The following is a 22,692-nucleotide window of genomic DNA, read 5'->3' as shown; positions in this document are numbered from 1 at the left end:
AGTCACATCATTCTCACTTAATGGACCGTATTGCTTTAATGAACTGAGTTTTACTGTCTACACTTAGTGGTGCCCACAGGATTCTTGTTCATGGTACATAGAAGAGTACATCGAAAAAAATATTTACAGAAGAATCACAACCCCGAGACACGATGGATCACACACTCTAAAGCTGATTGTTGATTCTCATGCAAATCTCTCTGATTGTCATTACGACAGCTAAGTTACCAACCGAAGCTGATCAGAGCTGCTTCCCACATCAGTCGACGGGAAGCCTATAGCCAACTAGAAGTAAAACTTCAGAAACAATATATTGTTTTTCACTGATTTCAGTACACACTGTGAAAAAACAGGAAATTGGACACAGAGCTAGGCTTTTGAGTTTAAATATAATATTTTTTCTATTCCAAAACCATTTTTTTTTAATGAGAAGCTTTTGATTACTTGATCAGTTTAACATTTTCTAAGTCAAAGAGTGCTATAGATCAACCATGGTAATTTGCTAAGTGCTTTTCTGTGGAAATCCCCCAAGCTTTCATTTGAAGTCTAAAATGTTAACATGATAAACAACTGAATCATTTTACATAAATAGACAAAGGCAAAAGAAAAATATTCTACCTTGAAAATTATTCTCCAGTGAGAAAAATCAAATAAAAGCTTTCCTGGTCCTGAAAGTAACTTGGGCTGTACGAACAAATGCAGAATGTGTACGGTATGTTATCACTTTGATTAATGAGCACCTCAGACAAATGAGGTACACTGGTTTAATGTAGAAAAGCATACATATCTGTCCACTGATTCGTCTATGAGGCTTCAGTTTTCTTCGTTTTTTTTTTAAATGTCACTTCTAAGAACACACTGCTATTTCTACCTGTATGACTTTTTCTTCTGAGGAACATAAAAGAAGATATTTCTGAGAAATGATTTCTCTCCATGCAATTTAACTCAATGGTAGCCAAAAGGGTTTGGTTACATACATTCTTTTTAATTATTTTTTTGCATTCAACCGAAGAAAGAAATACATACAGTACAGGCCGGATTCACAGGCTAGATTTGTGGGCTGCCAGTTGTCCATAGCAGAAACAAATGCTGACATTTAATTCACTTGACAGACATGAAGCCAATTTCTCTTTTACCATGGCCAGCAGTATTAGTGTAAAAAAAATTTTTCTATCCTTCTCTTTCATCGACTACCTCCTACATGTGCTCTAAATAATCTGCTGAACTATTCAACCCTTTCAATTTTCTTTGGAGAACTTCATTCTCTAATATCTTATTGATCCCACATGTAATGACCCATTACATGTGAGTGTGTGGTGTGTTTACTCTGATGTTTGTGTGTTCCAGCCATTCCATCAATCTACATCTAGGAACATGGAGTTAGCATTTGAATTTCATTGGCCAAACTTTGGCGACCACCAGATCTTGCAGGATCGCTCTTTATAACATCTCTCCATTCTCTTTCACTTCTCTGCATTTGTACTTCTGCTCTAGAATCAAACTGAGTGACCCCCCCAAAACATGATCTGCTTACCTTTCTTTTGGCTCGCAGTTGGCTCTGATAGTTGTCTGATGAAACACCTGGAATCTCTCCTCCCCAAAGCGTCAACCCAACAATAGTGTAGGTAATGCCCATGACCACCAGGGGCAGAACGTACACCAGCATTGCCAAGATGATATGATAGCTGTAATGAGATAAATATATATTATATATATATATATATATATAGAGAGAGAGAGAGGGGGGGGGGTATGTATAGCTAATTTCCGTTTCTGTGACAAACAAGGGACTCACTAAGCAAGCATCACTAACACACTTGTGATACTTTTTGTTTTATGAATGTCGCTTGTCTGACTGTTGGCTAACAGAGGCTAAATATTGGCACAAATCCAACAGTGTAGTTTTGGATTTATATTTTACAATTTCAGTCTTGAATCTAACCTCACAGTTCTGCAATAACTTGAAGAAATAATGCAGTCTTAAACTTCCTCATACAGATTCTGGACTGCAATCAAAACACTTGTGGATGTTGAACTTGTGTTGACACTGTTTCCATACACCAGCTATGTACAAACCTAATAGAAAACATGATTTTATAATGATTAGATTTAATATTGTTATTGGTGTTGTTAATAATAACACTACTACTAATCATGTTTTTTTTTATTATTACTGACCACTACGATAACACTTTACAATAAGGTTCATATAGTTAACATTGGTTAATGTATTAACTAACATGCACTAGCAATAAGCAATACATTTGTTACAGTATTTATTAATCTTTGTTAATGTAAGTTAATAAAAAATACAGTTGTTCATTGTTTGTTCATGTTAGTTCACCTACTTTTGATTTAAATAATGTGTTAGTAAAAGAAATTAACATTAACTAAGATTAATAAATGCTGCAGAAGGATTGTTATTCTTAGTTCATGTTAACTAAAGTAGTTAAATAATGCTAACTAATGAAACTTTATTGAAAATTGATACTGTACCACAACTACTTTATTATTATTGGCAACCACTACTATTACTATTATAAATATATATTTTAAATGCTCATGCATATTTAAATAGCTCTCACGTGAAAGGGTCCCCTGAAAGTCTCGGCCAGGCAATGTAGCAGATGGTCCGTACGCGAAGTTGTTTGATGGTTGAAAAGAAACACACGGGAAAGGCCAAAACCACAGCCAGCAGCCAAATACACACTATGATCACCTTAGTGGCTGTGGCTGAGAGTCGTGGTTTCAGGGGATGGATGATGGCCATGTACCTGTACAACACAAACAGATGACCAATCAGTCTCGAAACAGCTTAATTAATAAATAAATTCAACCTGCAGGTGAATACAACATTCCATAACAGAAACTCTCACTCCAAGCCTTCCTTTAATCATTTGGAAACACTGATTAATCACATGCCATTGATTACTTCTGAACTCCATAATGTGGGACTAGCCTATGTGCTTACCATATTCACAATCATTTAAAGGAGTAGTTCACTTTAAAATGAAAATTAGCCCATGATTTACTCACCCTAAAGCCATCCTAGGTGTATACGACTTTATTCTTTCAGACGAATACAATCGGAGTTATATTAATGAGCATTATAATGGCAGTGAATTGCAACCATCAGATTGAAGCTCACAAAAGTGCATCCATCCATTATATAAGACCTCCACACGGCTCACGGCTAAACTGCAAACACCCTTGTAATTCGCCTCAACCTTTTGATGAATGATTATTTTATAGAAGGTTCAAGTGGTGTGTGTAAGGAACTGGAAGCCAGCAGATTATGGCTGTTTCCAAAGCATGCAGTGTCATCTGCTGTTAAAAAATAAGCTTAGAATCGATTCAAGAGAGAATCGCAATGCATTCGGAAAAAATTGGAATCGATCCAGAATAATTTCTCGATTCACAATGCATCAATTTATTGTCCCAGCCCTACTTCCGACGTCATTAGTTGCGCAAGTAAACAGCATACAGTATGGCTGTTAGTAGAATTTTACTTTGTAACGAGTTACAGTAAATATGAATATTTTTCTTACACAAACGCATCGCTTTGCTTCAGAAAGCCTTTATTAACCTCCCGGAGCCGTGTGGAGTTTTTATATAATGGATGGATGCACATTTTTGAGCTTCATACTGATGGTTGCAATGGTTGCAATCCACTGCCGTTATAAAGCTCGGAAGCGTCAGTATAACTCAGATTGTATTCGTCTGAAAGAAGAGAGACATATACACCTAGGATGGCTTAAGGGTGAGTAAATCATGGGCTAATTTTAATTTTAAAGTGAACTACTCCTTTAAGAGTTATAATAGGTCATTTACTTTAATGACTCCCTCATCTTAAGCAGTGAATGGCTTTGTTAGACAGCCAATAACTCTTGGGCAGAGAAGGTTATTTTTGGGATATAGACAGCATCAATGTCAAAGCACTCATGTGGGCATCTTGGATAAACAACAGGGAAGATGACGAATTGGTACACTGTCTGTGTTTTAGTTATAATAGTAATGAATATTAATACCAGCATGTGTCTAGAAAACATTCACAAATGTAGATTAATTAATATACTGCAGTTAAATACAGCTAATTGTGTCATGCCGTGATGTGTTAAGCTGCCACAATCATACAAGCTGTTCGCAATTTGACGCTCCATTATTTTTTGAAAAGCATTAAAGGCACAAATCCTATTGTTTTTCTTTAATTTGTGTGTGTGTATATATATATATATATATATATATATATATATATATATATATATATATATACACGCACACACACAGTGTTTGGTAGATTACGTACAAATTGTAGTCCGTTACTGATTCCAAATTACATGACAAAAATTGTAGTCAGTAAGGTATTACACATTACACATTTTAGGAAACAGTCTATAATCGGACTACTTTTTGATTACTTTTGACCTGACTCGTTTATCACATTGTTGCAACGTTGAGAAATGTTGAGAAAAACCTCCTTAAAGGTGAAATGATGTCTGTAAATCCAGTGGTCAAATGCTCTCAATTTTCCATGTAATTATAACCACCTGTTAGCTAGTGGGTGGTATGTGAGTGCAATTTCACAAAACTAGAAGACTATATATGAGCTATATATAAGCTGTATACGATTTTTAAACATGAATTAGAAGAATTAGGGAGAATCAATAAATGATGAACAATTTACTGCCATTGTGTGAATATGTAATAAAAAAAGTAGTCTGATTACAAGTAATTTAAAATGTAATACAATCTAAATACAAGTACTTAATATTTGGAATCTGATTACATAATCCAGATTACATGCAATCAGTTTTACCCAGCACTGCATACACACACATACATACATACGTACACACTAGATCTCATGTTCACAAGTTTAGATATATTAGAGTTTTTGCACTATTCATGGAAAGCATCGGCTAAATGTAAAATAAGTCAGCTAAATAATATCACATTCAAGTGTAATGCCATTGATGACAAAATGTTTGAACTGAGATTGAACCTAGTGGCCTCCACTATTCGTCAAAAAATGTCGCACATAATAGTTTCATTAAAGTTTCATAAACCAAAAAAGCACCAGAATGAGTTTTTTTTGTCAGCAATGCCATCTCTCTGACAGTAAAATAAAACATTTATGTACTAAAAAATACTGTCTGGGCAAGTGGTGTCAGCACAAATCTCACACTGTCCTCCAAATGCAACTGCAAGCACACTGACCCACTGCAAATTCCTGCAGACGTCACAATTGCTCTTTACATTAGAGTAGTGACTGCCTACCAGCAAAAACAACAGTAACAGCAAATGTGGGCTGTGAAATATGTAGCCTGCAGCCATGAGCACTATGTGACATTTTGAGCTCAGGAAATAACTATGAAGAACTTTTTTTTTTTTTTGCATTTTCCGTTGTCTAATATAATTCCCTTCTTGCAGTAACTATGTTTTGGTTGCTAAAAATAACAACACCATTTTCCATATAATAAAGGGGTTATTTCACACATTTTGTTGTTGTTCTTCTTGTTCCCAGAGGTTCATGTAATAATATTAGTAAAGGTTTTTGGGTCAGAATCAGTCATTATATAGCTTTTTATGACCATATTCCATTTTTCATCCTCCAGTATCAAATGCCTTTGATAAGGCTGCATTAGATTGTGACAGGATCCGAAAATAAACCACACTGAAATGTGCAGCACAGACTATCATACTTACTTGAATAGGGACCTTAGGATCAAGTCGCTTTTGCAGTTTTAGTTTCAATAAATGGTCTACTGTTTTAATAGTATTTTGGATTTGGATTTTAATTAGCAATATTTCTAATTATTTCTAATATCTCAAAATATCAAATGAAAGATTTATTTGAGGATGATGGAACCATTTTATTTGAATTTACAGTAGCCTACCTCTGCTTTTACAGTGATATTTTTTTTTTATAAAAGCCTTTATAAAAGGACTAAAAACAAGTCCTCTATTCAGAATAAATTAGTATGATATCAGAATTGTATTGCAAAATGGTTAAGCTCATCAAATGCCACCTCATCTTTTAAGCATATTTGAACTTATACATACAGAAAACAGTTCTGACTGAATAATAGCTTGCTATGTTGATATTAGAGTGATCTCCATTCAAATTAATGAGCATTATATCTGATTACCCTGACATTTAACTTGAAGTCATAGTTGGGGTCAAGTTGAGAGAGCACAAGCATCAAGCCATGAGCTTCAGGCATCAGTCATAATCAAAAGTTACACTGCTTCCATTATTTTCATTAGTGCAATGTGACAACTCACTTTCTGACATGAGTTTAAATGAAAGGACATAGAAAAAGTCTTGGATAATATTTGGCATTAGAGTGATGTCTGTAAAATATACAGCTCTTGCACTCATTGTACAGCATTGCATAACTCTGACATTTGTCTTTCACTTACTCCAGAATTCATACAGCTGATGATGGCATCAAAAATAATTGACCTAAGTAACCCAAATACAGTACACTGATATGTGCTCACTGTGCTGAACTAATCATCCAAATCTGAAAGGTTACTGATGAAGTTCAAAAGTCCCATTTAATATGCATTATTTTCGCATTATTTAGTTAGTAAGATTTTAGTCTAATCAGAGGAAAAATAAGGAAATATCAGCAGGGTGCTGAGAGGAAAAGAATGATTAGATGGCACAGCATGACGTAAAGGGATGAGAAGGCAGCAATGTTCTCAAAATAAATATATAAACATTTCCACATTTACCTACGCAGATTATGCATCCTAAAGACCTGGGCGGATTCGAGAAAAAAAAAAAAAAACTTTTAACTTCTTAAAAGTTCCAAAGCATTGCTTGTGGCAAAATGACTCAACTCAGACAGCACTGAGACTCTCTGAAATATTCAGTATTCAGAACCTTGTGGCTTCTAAATTGCAGTTCTCCTATCAGTTGAACTCATTCACATTAGTTTGGATTGTTCTTTTAAAATCTCGATTTCAAATAACTACATCTGATTAGAGGCAAGGACAGATCAAGATCAATGAGCGCCATAGAAGCACAATCTCTCTGGTAGTGCTAAATGCAAATTATTTGTCTCTCTCTCTGTTGACTCTGTTCATGGAGAAAAGAATTAATTTACAGTTGAATTGACTTTCACTATCTAATAAGTTTGGGCCAAATTAATTGTATGGAGCACAGTAAAATAAAGCCAATGAGGCGACCCACTCCATGTAAAATAAAAGTTTTATTAGGCTACATAATGTTTTTTTTTTACGTTTTTAAAAATAATAATCATTTCTTTAGAAGGCCATTTTAATGATCAAAAAAAGTGCATCTAAGCAAGTAAGGCCATTTTAATGATCAAAAAATGCATCTTCATTGTGACAAATTCTTGCCAAACCTTACATTTTAAAGGGGTCATTAACTTTTGACATGTAAGAGAGGTTATTGTACTATTAAAACATCCTGTAAGTTTCAGAACTCAAAACTTCGTTATTAGTCCAAAAACAGCTTTTATTGTAACAAAGCTCTGAAAACGATTTGTGTGTAATAGTGTGACAAAAAAAACACCTCAGCAGAATCAGATCAAATCAAATGACGTCCAACTCCACCTCTCTGGGCATCTAATGTGGTGTAGGGATAGAGTTGTGGGTAGGGTTAGGGTGTGGTTGTATATTCTAGCTCCACCCATTAAGCCCAAATTACATCCGCACCTCCTCACTGGACGCCTAGCCACCCATTTGCTCTGCAGTGAGCAGCCTCTGTAAAGCCTACTCTACATCATGACATCTTTGGCCCCGCCCACTGGCGCATTAGCGAGAGAAGAGAGATGCAGCATCAATGGACTAAAAATAACATTATCTTCCAAAGGATTTATTTTCAAATATGTGAATGTCTCAGTAGAGCATTATTTGTTTATTCTGTACATTTCACTGTGGATTCTTTGGTTAATCAGTCGCAATTTCGACACAGGCTTTGCAGACAGACTTTTACTGTAAGATATGTACCTGACACTAATGCCCCGACATGTAACCGTGTTAGTTCTAATATGATATATAATAGATATGATTCACATACAGTCAGATGTTCTATGTCTCAAAATAATCTATTGCTGTTTATACGTCCGTAAATCAAGCCAGTGACTAAACGGTCAACTTCACATTGTTCTTTTAGTAGTATGAAAATAAGCTATCTAAATTGTAATTGAATTATATACAGAGAGCGATCAAAGAACATTCCCTTTATAATCGCTGAAGCTGTCAATCAAACAGCGCAAGATTATCAGTGACTGAGTTCTGGACTCTCGCAAAAACTCCCATTATAATCCACTGAATGTCTTATTTACATCATGTTTGCATTGTTAGCTATGATGAAAGCATTTGTGAGAAATCGAATGATTAAATCGAGCTGCAATGATGAGATCACTGCATTCATGCGCTCAACAGACATGTCGGTCATCAGCTACAATTGCTCATCGCTGCAACCTTTCATGTGACGGAAGTAAATATAATGCTATTGTGGCAAGCAGGACTATTGCTAATTGCCGGTGGGGTGTTTGCTAAAGAGCGCCACCTGCGCCGCCGCACTGATCTTGAGTTTCTCACGGACTACTGCTGCACACACATAAACAAAACAAAATGTAAAGTCCAGGCCTGGTCTTCTCTCACCCTTCACTGTCGTCACTCCTCCTTTAATGCTTCTGGAGCTCCTCCGTGAGAAACTCGAGACCGGTGCGGCACGCAGGTGACGCTCATTAGCAATCACGCCAACCTGCTTGCCACAGCTATAATCAACACTTTTCACGATTAGTTAAAAAGCTGTAATAGTAAAACCATAGTAAAAGATTTTGAGAGTTTCATATGGAACACTATGCAAAGATGTTAGCCAGTCAAAGCAGTGGGCGTTTACACTGAAGTCTCAAAGCAGACACGCCCCTTCAAACAGAGCATTCAAATCAGAGGGCTACAATCAGGATAGAAAACAGCCTTTTATTTCTAAATTATGACCATTTTTGATGTAAAAATCAGACTAACATTAAAAGTGCACCTTAGGAAACATTCTACAATAATAAGAAAAATGCCGCTCATGACTCCTTTAAAGAATAGGCTATCACTGATTTATCATCAAAACTGAATCAGTTCAATTTTGAGCTTTTCAACTGAGGCTAAGAATTTTGCCATAAAATATTGCTTATGAATGTGGTTTCAATTGCACTGTGTGATTTGATTTCCAAGAAAATAAAGAATGCGCATCTGCACCTGCAAAGATGCCCCCTGAAGGTGCTGTTAGAAGAGCTTAGCGATCCACAATCATTGTGCAGCCATTTACTTCAAGTCAACCATTCTGTGTAAGAAGGACTGCCTGAGGCACTTTTTCCAGTCAAGAGAATTGACACATAAATAACTGTTTAAACCAATCTAAACTAAATCTGTCAAGTCTATATAAATACATATCAAAGGGGAGTTTTAAAGTGCATATAAGTCTTCCAGAGACTGTAAAAAAGAACAAATGTGTCATTAAATGGCTAAAATACTTGAAAAAAAAAATGTTTGGCTTTTATTTATTTATTTTAAAAGCAGTAAGGCAAATTAGTTTTATTCTGGAAAAACTGTTGTCAGTGTGACATAAAGTCACCACGAAATCAAAATAGACAATTCTTATTTTTGTATGAATATTGCAGGTTTTTTTTTTTTATATAAATTATTTTTCTGTACACATAATTTTTTTTTTTACAATTCATGTGCCCTCCCAATCTTTAATCAAAATAGCTTCCCCTCAATCTTGCAGCAACATCACTTCTCTGATGACGTGATTACTGGCGTGAGGGCGGGACAACCTGTCACTCACATGACTTCAGTCACAGCAATAGCAAACCACTGCAATGATCCAACAATCCAATCATTTCCTGATTGACATTTTTGATGTGGCAAAATATATTATATTTGTAAAAATTAAATAACATGTTTGATTTTTTTTTATATATATTTTGCTAGATAGTTAAACTACATTTTAGAGTCATTAAATCATTTTTTTTTTTGTAGAAAAAAAAAACATGAAACGTGAAACCAGAAATGTTGCATTAAAAAAAGGTTAGACCTATTGCAATGTATTAATGACATGCATTAAAACAACATTTATTGAGTTCTCACAGTGATTTTATGTTAACTTTGCATGTACTCTACCTGTCGACTGCTATCGCGCTCATGGAGTAAATGCTTGCAAACACGGAGGTGACGGGGAAAAAGTTGTGAAATTTGCAGTAGGCTTCTCCAAAATACCAATCATTGTGCGCGGCATAAACAAAATTAATCAAAGTGTTGAAGGCGGCCATCGATGCGTCTGAAAACGCCAGGTTGAGCAGAAAGTAATTGGTTACGGTTCGCATCCGCTTGTGAGCCAGAATGATCCACATGACGATCAGATTCCCGAACACCGCGATCGCTAGGATGGAGCTGTACGCCACAGACCAGAGCGCGATGCGCCACGGCGGCTGCACGAACTGGTTTGTAAAGTTCCCCGTTAGGTTAGATCCGTTTTGTGGAGGTTCCATGGCGAAAATGTGCAGAAATCTTCTGATATACAATACCTGAAGTGGACTGGAGACCGCGCGCGATGCACAGTTCCAAATGCGCGCGAGAGAGTCCTTTGCTCAAACGGAAAACGGCAACATGTCACTTAGAAATGGTCGATTTGGTGGGAATCGATGCCAAATGGACCGAATGACAAATTCTCTAGTCTTTTCTATCGATATGTAAATCGCTTATAAGTTCTTAAAGGCGCGTGGTTGTCTCCTGACTCCTGTTGAACGCAGCCACGAGCGCAACACACTCTGTAGTCAGATGTAGCGCCATGCACAATGTGACAAGTGGACTAAGTAGTGCTACTGGGAGAGAGAGTGATCGATTGATTCACGGCGTAGAGTTAAAGTACAGACAAGGACAAATTGGACTGAATACTGAATTTAATCAATAAGTAAAACACATTTGCGAAACAGCTAGGTCAATGCCCAGTAGTTCAGAAAAAAAACCCCAGCATCTAAATGCAGAGGCTGTTGTACCAAAAAAAAAACAAAAAAAAACGCTGTTATAGTATTAATTTAGTTACATATACTTTGTCATATATGGTCCTTATTTTATGTGCATTATTAAGCCATTATTTAAAAACAAATCTCAACATGTGGTTACTCAACAAAAAAGATAGACTGTGATTTTACTTTGGTTTTGGTGCAATTCAAACAAATGAAAGATAAATTAATAGATGTAATTTGCGGGTGGGACATGTCATCATTCAGAGAATCTGAGGGCGGATAATATATTTGTATTATAGTACGGATGAAACTATCACGTTAAACATGAATATGTCGATAAATTAAACTCAATGGACTATTGAAATTGATTTCTAGACATTGTAATGTTATTTTTTCTGCAATTGTACATATCTGATCACACACACACACACACACACACACGTTTGTTTGGCTATATTTTGAGGACCTCCATAGATGTAATGGTTTTTATACAGTACAAAACCCCCACATTTTATTATGTTTATTAATCAATTTTCCTTGTGAGGCAGCCTGATCTCATGAAAATGCGTCTCTATAGCACACATTGTGTTTATCGTGCAATTTATACGCGAAAATTAGTTTTTACGTGCATATGATACGCAGTTTTCGCGTGCATTTGATACGCACTTTATTGCGTATAATACACACACACCCCAAACCACTACTAAACCTACCCTAAACCCCATGCGTATCATATGCACGTGGACCAGCAAAAAGTCCTCACAAAGTATAGGGAATCTCAAGTTTTACAATCCTTTGAAGACATTTGGTCCTCAAAAGAATAGCTAAACATGCCAACACACACACACACACTCGCACTTGATGAACTGCATTAGACATAGGCAACAATGTTTATTAACCACATCATGCCATTGCCACATTGGTCCCTCACGGTGCTATGGTAACAGACAATCATGGAACACCGGCCTATTGTTGAGTCTTTTACAGATTGGTGTCGAGAGGTTGGTCTACTTCTGAATGCTGAGAAAACCAAGCATATGTGTATCGATCTGCAGCGTAATCCAGTAGTGCCATGTACGATTATAATCATTAGATTAAATTGGTCGAAAGCTAAGTATCTAGGCACTATTATCGATAATAAATTACATTTAGCAGAGAATACTGATAGACTGTGTAAGATGAGTCAACAAAGACTTTATTGTCTGCGGAAATTAGCCAAATTTAATATTGACAGGACATTGATGACTGTTTTTTATAAGGCATATTGAATAGATTTTAACATTTTCACTGATTTGTTGGTTTGCCTCTTTGAAGGTCAAACAAAAAAAATACACTCACCTAAAGGATTATTAGGAACACCATACTAATACTGTGTTTGACCCCCTTTCGCCTTCAGAACTGCCTTAATTCTACGTGGCATTGATTCAACAAGGTGTTGAAAGCATTCAAAATGTTGAATAGAAATGTTGGCCCTTATTGATAGGATAGCATCTTGTCGTTGATGGAGATTTGTGGGATGCACACCCAGGGCACGAAGCTCCCGTTCCACCACATCCCAAAGATGCTCTATTGGGTTGAGATCTGGTGACTGTGGGGGCCATTTTAGTACAGTGAACTCATTGTCATGTTCAAGAAACCAATTTGAAATGATTCGAGCTTTGTGACATGGTGCATTATCCTGCTGGAAGTAGCCATCAGAGGATGGGTACATGGTGGTCATAAAGGGATGGACATGGTCAGAAACAATGCTCAGGTAGGCCGTGGCATTTAAATGATGCCCAATTGGCACTAAGGGGCCTAAAGTGTGCCAAGAAAACATCCCCCACACCATTACACCACCACCACCAGCCTGCACAGTGGTAACAAGGCATGATGGATCCATGTTCTCATTCTGTTTACGCCAAATTCTGACTCTACCATCTGAATGTCTCAACAGAAATCGAGACTCATCAGACCAGGCAACATTTTTCCAGTCTTCAACTGTCCAATTTTGGTGAGCTCATGCAAATTGTAGCCTCTTTTTCCTATTTGTAGTGGAGATGAGTGGTACCCGGTGGGGTCTTCTGCTGTTGTAGCCCATCCGCCTCAAGGTTGTGCGTGTTGTGGCTTCACAAATGCTTTGCTGCATGCCTCGGTTGTAAGGAGTGGTTATTTCAGTCAAAGTTGCTCTTCTATCAGCTTGAATCAGTCGGCCCATTCTCCTCTGACCTCTAGCATCAACAAGGCATTTTCGCCCACAGGACTGCCGCATACTGGATGTTTTTCCCTTTTCACACCATTCTTTGTAAACCCTAGAAATGGTTGTGCGTGAAAATCCCAGTAACTGAGAAGATTGTGGAATACTCAGACCGGCACGTCTGGCACCAACAACCATGCCTCGCTCAAAATTGCTTAAATCACCTTTCTTTCCCATTCTGACATTCAGTTTGGAGTTCAGGAGATTGTCTTGACCAGGACCACACCCCTAAATGCATTGAAGCAACTGCCATGTGATTGGTTGATTAGATAATTGCATTAATGAGAAACTGAACAGGTGTTCCTAATAATCCTTTAGGTGAGTGTATATATGTTCAAAGGTTGTAAATAACTGCAGTAAAGTATTGGGTGTGAATTGCCTGGGCTGTCAGTTGTTGTTGTTTTTCTTATGCAGAAAGCGCATCACATAGTATCTGACACATATCACCCTCTTTAAAAGAAATATTTAAAATAAATGAATTTGAAACAAAGTAAAAACAGTATATCAGGGTGATACAACTGTCCTGATATCATAACGAAGAAAAAAGTCTCATTAAAGAATGAAATGTATATGTGTTGTATGTGGTGTAAAAATACCATATGATAACATATACCATAAAATATGTATTTACAATACAATACATTTTCATACTTCTCTCAGTAAAAGCACCAAAACCAAAATCATATTATGCACATATATCAAACTAGACAGTTTAGACTAACTCACTGCGTTGGTCAGTCACCATCTTCCTGGCAAAAAATAAAAAAATTAAAATTCTTAAACCCAGAGCTAAATGAAATTCAGTATGCAGTTTCATGTGCATTGGGAGAAATGTAAAACATGGCTGAGGCGATGAAGTCTCTATACAGAGGAACTGCTGGTGAATGTGATGCACTTTTTATGGTTATCATAAGAATATTTGAGGAGTGCAATGCATGTTCTCTCTGCAAACGTTCAAACAGGGTGTAAATGACAAGTCTCAATTGCTATTAAGATCTCAAACAGCCTAAAATACAAATAACTAGTTAAAATCAAAATGATTTTTTTATAATGTAGACATAACTTTACAGGATTCTTATTATATCACATTATTGAGTAGCATTACTGCAACATGCAGGGGATTTGGGGCTTTGCTACTTAACAGATGTTCAGGCTAATGAAACAAATTTGGTGAAGACACACATTCATTATCCATAAGATTCTCACTAACCATAACCTGCATTCATTTAATCAGTGAAGTATCTTATTATGCTGTTTTACTGTCAAATTAACAATTTCAGCATGAATTGACACACTTTAGACTCTTAATGACACTGATATTAAAGTGAAGAATTAAACCATAGCCAATTTAAGAAGAAAAAAAGCTCAAACACTGAAAATATTCACTATTTTCATTAAGAAATAGCTGGTAAATTTAGCAAATAATTACAAAGAAACGATAAGTAAAACATTGGATTAAATGTGAATTTTTGAAGTAAAAAGACTGAAATAGTATTTTCTTGTAAAACATTTACTCCAATATTTTTTTATATTTTATAGTGTAGAAAGTTGTCAAATATATTTACATAATATTCACATATATTTATACATAAGGATAACTACACATAAAAGTGCCATAAACGTAGTCTGTACGTTTTTGTTTAAGTCTGTGCTAACACTTTAACATCCAATATCAAATTAAATAAAAAAAGCTTGACAAAATAACAGCATGCAGGTTTGGAAAAACATGAGGGTGAGTAAATAATGTAGTAAATCCAACCATCTGGCTTCAATATAAATGGCATGGTTTTAATGTCCCTTAACCAAAGATTGATTTAGATGTTGTGAATCAAATGTCAAAGGCTGACATTAAACAGCATGACTACTGTGTTTTCAAACATCTAGGCCAAGGAACCTTTTTGTGCATTGCTAATAATGTTTCTCCTAATTATAATTTGAATATGGATTCACCATTTGAAAAATACTGTGCATGAGATATCAAAAAGCAAAAGTTATCACGTGATTCATGCTGAAAGCGCTTTTCCCTCCACTCGCTCAGAAAGCATGATAGATGACGAGAAGTACAAATTAAATTGACCGTTTGTTCATACATGCGTTCTAAATCTTTCATCTAGACAACAAAACAACAAAATTCAGCAAATATTCCTGATAAGAGTTTCTCAGATGATTTTCCACAGCATAAACACCAGTGACAGAGCAACATGCTTATCACATTCTGCCAAATGTTGAGCTTTGTGGTTCATCAGATCTCATTCTACTAGAGGTGATACTGGAAACAAGCTGTGCTCTTAGATACAGTACATGGAGTGCAAGGTCAGAGTTTACTCTCAGAGCCTTAATAAAAGATAAGGATATAGCCCACCAGACTATTCCAGCAGAAGCTTAAAAAATGACTCCTCAAATGTCATTCTTTCAGTGTCAGTGCATATGAGAGGATGAGAATGATCCAATAAATAAGCAAGCATTTCTGTGCCATTCACCTATAAAGCCCTGGGGTTTGTCAAAACACAAAGGAACCCACATGAAAGTAATTTACAAAAAAAGATAGCTAGCCCCAAGGAATATTCATTATTTACTAACATATGGAAAGTGTTGATAGCAGACTGTCCATCAAAAGATGGACCATGAGTCGTCAAGTTCTTCACATGCAAATTGAACTGCAAATTAGCAATCAATGTGCTCGATCAATGTGAAACGTATTGTACAGAGAAAATCCTTCCACTCACATGGAAAGAAAAAAGGCAGGGGAATGGATCAGTTTTGCCTCCAGAATGGTAATTAAACGTTCAATTACATTTCCTTTCCTGGACAAACCCACACAATGAGGTAAATTATTTAATCACCCAAGGAGCCTGGTGGAACAGAAAAGAAAGTGACTTGGAGGACTGAGTCACAAATGGCTGCAGACAACATGAGTTTTAGAAAATCAATGGCAAGGTGCAGAAGTTGCCTAGATCTTATGTCACAAAACAACTCTATACCTTTTAGCAGAAGTGTGTTTTAGGGAATATTATTAAGTGTTTGGTAGTCCCACCTCATGACATTTTACAATCTGAACCTTGCCTTGTCATACAAACATCAACTTACCTGATATTTTTATAGACTTACTGAGCATGACACAGCCGTTGTATGTGATAACTAAATTCTAAGAAATAATAATAAAAGATCAATTTCAAGAATTCCATTCTTTAATGAGACTTTTTTTCTTCATTATGATATCAGGACAGTGGTATCACCCTGTTTTTACTTTATGCTTCAAATTCATTTCTTTTAAATATTAAAATGATTTATTTTTCAAATAATTTTTTTGTAATCTTTTTTAAATTAATTTAAAAAAGCATCATCAATAGGTTTATTTTTGAAAAAAATGCATGCAAAACAATAAAATCAGCTTTTTGCATTAGCTTGACGCACAATTGTTTCAATTTGTAACAGCACAAATGTTGAATTTGGAGCATGAGCGTGTCAGTCAAATCTTGAAAAATTGATGCTATAGGTTGCCAGTCACGGCCTGCAGAGTGACCTCAACAGCACATAATGTCTTCACTCTTCTAATGACGGCAGAGATGTATAGGTAAAACAAGCTGCTGTGGTGAGTCACCGCTAAGGTTTCCTCCAAAAAGTCTGGCCTTCTTTCAATTATCACATCAACATGTCACATTTGTAAATGCCAGTAGGAAATAAACAGCTAGCCTCATGGGCTTCACCTGCCACCATCTCTGACATAGCCTCAGGTCACTCAGAGACATTACCAATATACACAAACAATCCCATGAGCTTCCTCTGCCAGGGTGTGGAGAGAAAACAACTGATGAGTACTCTACATCAACATCTAAATGAAAGCAAAGCATGCACAGCCTAAAATTGAACGAACAGTAAATCCAACCAAAATGAAAAATAACTGCCAGCAGTTTTCAGAGAGAAAAATCTGTATTACTTGTTTCCTTAAAAATGGGGTAAGTGAATGTAATTGTTGCACATCTAAACTCTTTCTGTTATTAAGAAAATAGGTTTGTCTAAAACCTGTGTGCTTTCGGAAATCAATTGAAAAGTGATTGCTAGACTGGGATGGAGCATTACTGTAAGAATTGATTCTAAGCAACTTCAATCCTGACCGCTTGCATTACAAACGGTGTAAATGTCTGCATTTAAAAAAAGAAAAGAAAAAGCCAATGTGTGAATTTTTCTTGGAAGTAAGCATCAATAGCAAGGATAGGGAATCTGAGGCACCATTAGTTGAGGATGGACAGCATAACTGTAAAACAGACATTTACAAACTGGCAATGTTCATTTAACATTTCAAAACACGTCTTTTGGGCATTATCGACTCATCTACAATGTAACCCTACAGTGACCCTTCGACTTCTGCTAATGAGGTGTTCAATATGTTCCTTGGAGTCTTAAACAGAGCAAGCTGCAGCCAGGGGTACAAAACAAGTGTAATATTAATGAATGTCTAACATAGGTCTACTAATCCAAAGGTGTCTTAAGTCATAACCTTGAATACATTTTATTTAAAAAAACACGTGGAGTAGCAAGTGAACAAATCAAGGTTTTCTGAGCCTCAAGATAGAGTTGGAATAGCATTACAATATCAGCCTTTGATTCATGACATGGCAATAAGTAGACTGGTCAGACACTTGGGTTTGACACTGGTACTGGGTCTCCTGTCAATCATGCTTGACTGACAAAGAGGGCATTATAGTATTAGAGTATTTTTTTTTTTAAGAAAAACATTTTTTATAGAAAAAATGAACACAACTTCTGCTTAAATGTATGATTTGGTAAAGCATTGTTTAGAATCAATTAATAACCCTAGTTTTTCCTTAGAACCTAGTAAGCTGATGTCAATAAACACCTGCTACACCGTGCCATTCAAATCTGTCAAACCCCAGTATGATGCACCTGCTCTTCCCACAAAGAGATTGACAAGTCATCATTCTTTTTCTTTTCTTTTTTTTTATTGCAGCTAGGATAATCACATATTTAATTTACCTTTTAGCATTTAGAATTTTGATATGGTATTGTTACAATTATAAAATTTACAAATGATAAATATCAGAAACGAGAGTTAAAATAGTTAGGTCACGCTCAACTCTAATAGCCATACTGATACATTCCTTAAAGTGCCACTTATGGATTTTTGAAAATGACCTTTCATGTAGTGTGTAACAAAGCTCTAAGTGAATGAAAACATCCTGCAAAGTTTTAAATCTGAAAGTGCACCGTATATAAAAGTATTGTCTTTCAAAAGTAAGAGTCGACCTGAGTCAATGAAATGTTTTTTTTTTTTCAAAAGAGTCATAAGCCGTTTCGTTGTGACGTCAAGACAAAACATTAGCATATTGCCCGCCCACTTATTGTCCACGCAGACACCAGGGAAAACTTGAACCCCCTCAAACCAACAGCTGATCCCTGTGGATGCTGGATAGCATCATGCTGAGAAGACACTGTGCTCTACAATGTAAAGCCAGTTTTTTTCCACTGTCCATGGATGAGCATTTGAAGAATCAGTGGTTAAAATTCATCTTTACCATGATACCACAGCAGATACCTTAATTTTACTGAAGACTGCTTCTCAAATCTCAATTCATCTCAATCTCAGAGTTCAATGCAGGATTCGCAAACCGCTAGCTCTTGAAAGATTGTGTTCAAAATACTTAGTTTTGAGTTTTTTTATTGTGTAGGTCTCCTGCTAACTGGTTAACTCACACTATTACTGTCTTACTGAAATACTTCTGCTAATCAGTTGTGGGCCACTATTACCTAAAACTGTGTCTATTAATGCAGGTTGTCTGTTGTTCTCACTACTTTGAGGAAAGATTAACCATGGAGCAAGATTTGTTTTACCAACGTTTATGTTACATCAGTCATTCACGCTACAGCTCGGCTAATGAATGCACTGTTATTGATACAGTTTCCACATGAAGAGTTCAGATGCAAAAGCCTCTAATTGCCATCTGAAATTTTCTTCTAAAATGAGCATTTTAATCAAGCTTGCATATTTAGGTTCAGTAATTTCATATTTAGGTCATTTTCATTGCCATTAAAGTGAAATAACTGAACATAAACATACAAGCTTGATAAAAATGATCATTCTAGAAGAACATTTTAGATGGCACTTAGAGGCTTTTGTATGGGATGATTATAGTATCAATATGATTGACACGTGCAAGCACACTTATCAATGAACTTGATACATGTTGCAGAAATGTTTTATCCATGCCTTTCAACTTGCGTGTGCAAAATTCAAAATTGAATGAATTTGAAGCAATTTGTACAAATAGAGACATTTTTCCTTTGTATTAGTGTATCATAATTTGCGCATGCAACACAGAAGATGTGCATGTGTGGATCAGGTGACACGCGTGCATTCATTGACATCTTTTCTGAGTCGATCTCATTTGATTCATTTGGATTTTGAGACTTTCTTTTCGCGGTTTTTAAGCATTTCACAACCCACACACAAACAACTACAAATGAATAGGCCTGGTGCTAATTATTAATGTGTGCACAACTACCCATCTATTTGACAAATTCACAAATGTGCGTCACTACATTTAAACTAATACAATACAACTTGTGTGTGCAAAATCCAAAATCACATGAATTGCGAAATAGAGACATAGGTGTTAATACAAAACCTCGATTTTGTATTAATGTAGGCCAGAATTTGCGCATGCAACAAGTAAGACGTGTATTTGTGGATGAGATGACACGCGTGCATTCATTGACTCGTTTCTGAGTCGATCCTATTTGATTCATTTGGATTTTGAGACTTTCATTTCGCGGTTTCGCCTTGCACGATCCACACACAGATGTCTGAGGAAACTTGCTACCACTAGATGGCAGTATTCTGCTAAAACAGACAATGGCAGCGTAATCATGCGGTCTTCCCCATTTCAAGACGCTTAATTTGAGTGATATTGAAGCACCACATTTAGTACACAATACTGGCCTACCTTATTAATAAAGCATACTTTATAGAGGCAAACAGATTAAATCAGATTATGAACAACACCCATAGAAAAACATTATAAAACGCTTAACGTGTAATAGCGCGTTGCATGTTCAATAAGGTGTATTGGCTACTGAGTTTAAATATCACCGTCTTACTGCATTGACGTTAAGCTTTTTCTTTATAATATGCGCTATGGGAGGAAAACTATAGCCTACAGACAAGAGCCTATATGAACGCGACGCGCGGCGTTTCACGTTAATGGCATTTTCCTTCCTAAGCCTGTTAAAAGAAAAAGCTTAACATGAAATTCTGCAGTTGCGCTTAACTTTGCGTGTGTATGGGCAGCCCGTTCTCATCCTAGGGCGTCATATATTGACGCTTTTGACATTTCGTCTACATCGAACGCACATGGCACCCTTTAGCGTCAATATGAGACGCAGATAGAAATGGGCCAGAAGGCGCCTCCTAGCGGTCTAACCCTAACCCTACCCCAGACCTAAACCTACCCATAACCGAACAAAGCTCTGTGTGTCTCATATTGACGCTAAAGGGTGCCATGTGCGTTCAATGTAGACGAAATGTCAAAAGCATCAGTATATGACGCCCAAGGATGAGAATGCGTTGGTATGGGAGAGCAACCGGTCCGAGAGCTCAGTGAAGCAAGTTTTAGGTTTTGATATTCGCCGCATTTTCTAAAGGGACCATCTGCAATCCATGCAGTCAAAAAAATATAAACGTCCAGTCATTCATTCAAATGATAGTAAATGCAAATTTTACCTGTAAGTCAGTCTTACAGGAACCTTCTACGAGCTTTGGAATTTGAAAATGTCTGTTTTTAAATATTAAAAGTAATTTTAATTAAAACAAATTATACGTTTTAACGCAGTGGAATTGGCTGACGTTCCCTTGTGCATCATGAGCTGTGGTTAGCGTGTCAAATCATTCTCATGTATAAATATGCAGCTACACACACAGGGCCAGCTGATTTTCAATTAACATTTCATGTCGATATACAATGGTTGCATATTGTTAAAACTCATATAGCCTATAACAGTGGCTTATGGGTCAATGGAAAACAAATGTACTGCGAAAATCGTCGCGTGAAAGACCGCGCGTCGCGTTCATATAGGCTCTTGTCTGTAGGCTATATAGTTTTCCTCCCATAGCGCATATTATAAAGAAAAAGCTTAACGTCAATGCAGTAAGACGGTGATATTTAAACTCAGTAGACAATACACCTTATTGAACATGCAACGCGCTATTAAACGTTAAGCGTTTTATAATGTTTTTCTATGGGTGTTGTTCATAATCTGATGCAATCTGTTTGCCTCTATAAAGTATGCTTTATCAATAAGGTAGGCCAGTATTGTGTACTAAATGTGGTGCTTCAATATCACTCACATTAAGCGTCTTAAATGAGGAAGAACGCTTGATTACGCTGCCATTGTCTGTTTTAGCAGAATACTGCCATCTAGTGGTAGCAAGTTTCCTCAGACATCTGTGTGTGGATCGTGCAAGGCGAAACCGCAAAATGAAAGTCTCAAAATCCAAATGAATCAAATAGGATCGACTCAGAAACGAGTCAATGAATGCACGCGTGTCACCTGATCCACAAATGCACGTCTTACTTGTTGCATGCGCAAATTCTGGCCTACATTAATACAAAATCGAGGTTTTGTATTAACAACTATGTCTCTATTTGTATAAAATGCTGCACATTCATGTGATTTTGGATTTTGCACACACAAGTTGTATTGTATTAGTTTAAATGTAGTGACGCACATTTGTTAATTTGTCAAATAGATGGGTAGTTGTGCACACATTAATAATTAGCACCAGGCCTATTCATTTGTAGTTGTTTGTGTGTGGGTTGTGTGAAATGCTTAAAAACCGCGAAAAGAAAGTCTCAAAATCCAAATGAATCAAATGAGATCGATTCAGAAAAGATGTCAATGAATGCACGCGTGTCACCTGATCCACACATGCACATCTTCTGTGTTGCATGCGCAAATTATGATACACTAATACAAAGGAAAACATTTGTATTCATAAAAATATCTCTATTTGTACGAATTGCTTCACATTCATTCAATTTTGAATTTTGCACACACAAGTTGAAAGGCATGGATAAAACATTTCTGCAATATGTATCAAGTTCATTGATAAGTGTGCTTGCACGTGTAAATCATATTGATACTATAATCATCCCATACTTTTGCATCTGAAGTCTTCACATGTTCACCGCAATAAATTAGACAAATACTCTGTAAATAAATAAGTAACGTTATAAGTAAAATAATCGGTTTGTTGATGGACATGCACTTGTTAATGCTGATGGTGAGGAATTACAGTTGCAACATCTCATATAATGTACCTCAAACTGAGTAGTGTATCACTGAAACATCCTGCTTGATTCATCCTTGCAATGGAGGTTCGGGTTGAATAACTAGTTCTTCCAATGTTTTATTATTGGACTCGCGCTCGGATTGATA

The 22,692-nt window shown here is 36.4% G+C and overlaps 1 protein-coding gene across 1 annotated transcript in view; it reads right to left on the bottom strand.

The window, feature by feature from the left end:
• tacr3a (tachykinin receptor 3a) overlaps positions 1 to 10,825 on the bottom strand; it is a gene marked incomplete at its 3' end in the record, with an annotated part of 40,203 nt that extends 29,378 nt beyond the window's left edge. The window contains exons 1-3 of the mRNA XM_081360374.1: positions 10,159 to 10,825; positions 2,586 to 2,774; positions 1,535 to 1,685 (exon numbers count right to left, since the gene is read on the bottom strand). Coding sequence (XP_081216500.1) covers positions 1,535 to 1,685; positions 2,586 to 2,774; positions 10,159 to 10,526 — 708 coding nt within the window. The 5' untranslated portion in view covers positions 10,527 to 10,825. The remainder of the gene's footprint in view (positions 1 to 1,534; positions 1,686 to 2,585; positions 2,775 to 10,158) is intronic.
• Between the last annotated feature and the right edge of the window lie 11,867 nt (positions 10,826 to 22,692).

Source organism: Scardinius erythrophthalmus (genome assembly GCF_964197995.2).
Source record: "Scardinius erythrophthalmus genome assembly, chromosome: 3".
Taxonomy (NCBI): Eukaryota; Metazoa; Chordata; class Actinopteri; order Cypriniformes; family Leuciscidae; genus Scardinius; species Scardinius erythrophthalmus.
The sequence above is the reverse complement of the archived record's forward strand: the minus strand, read 5'-3'. Positions and strand labels throughout refer to the sequence as shown.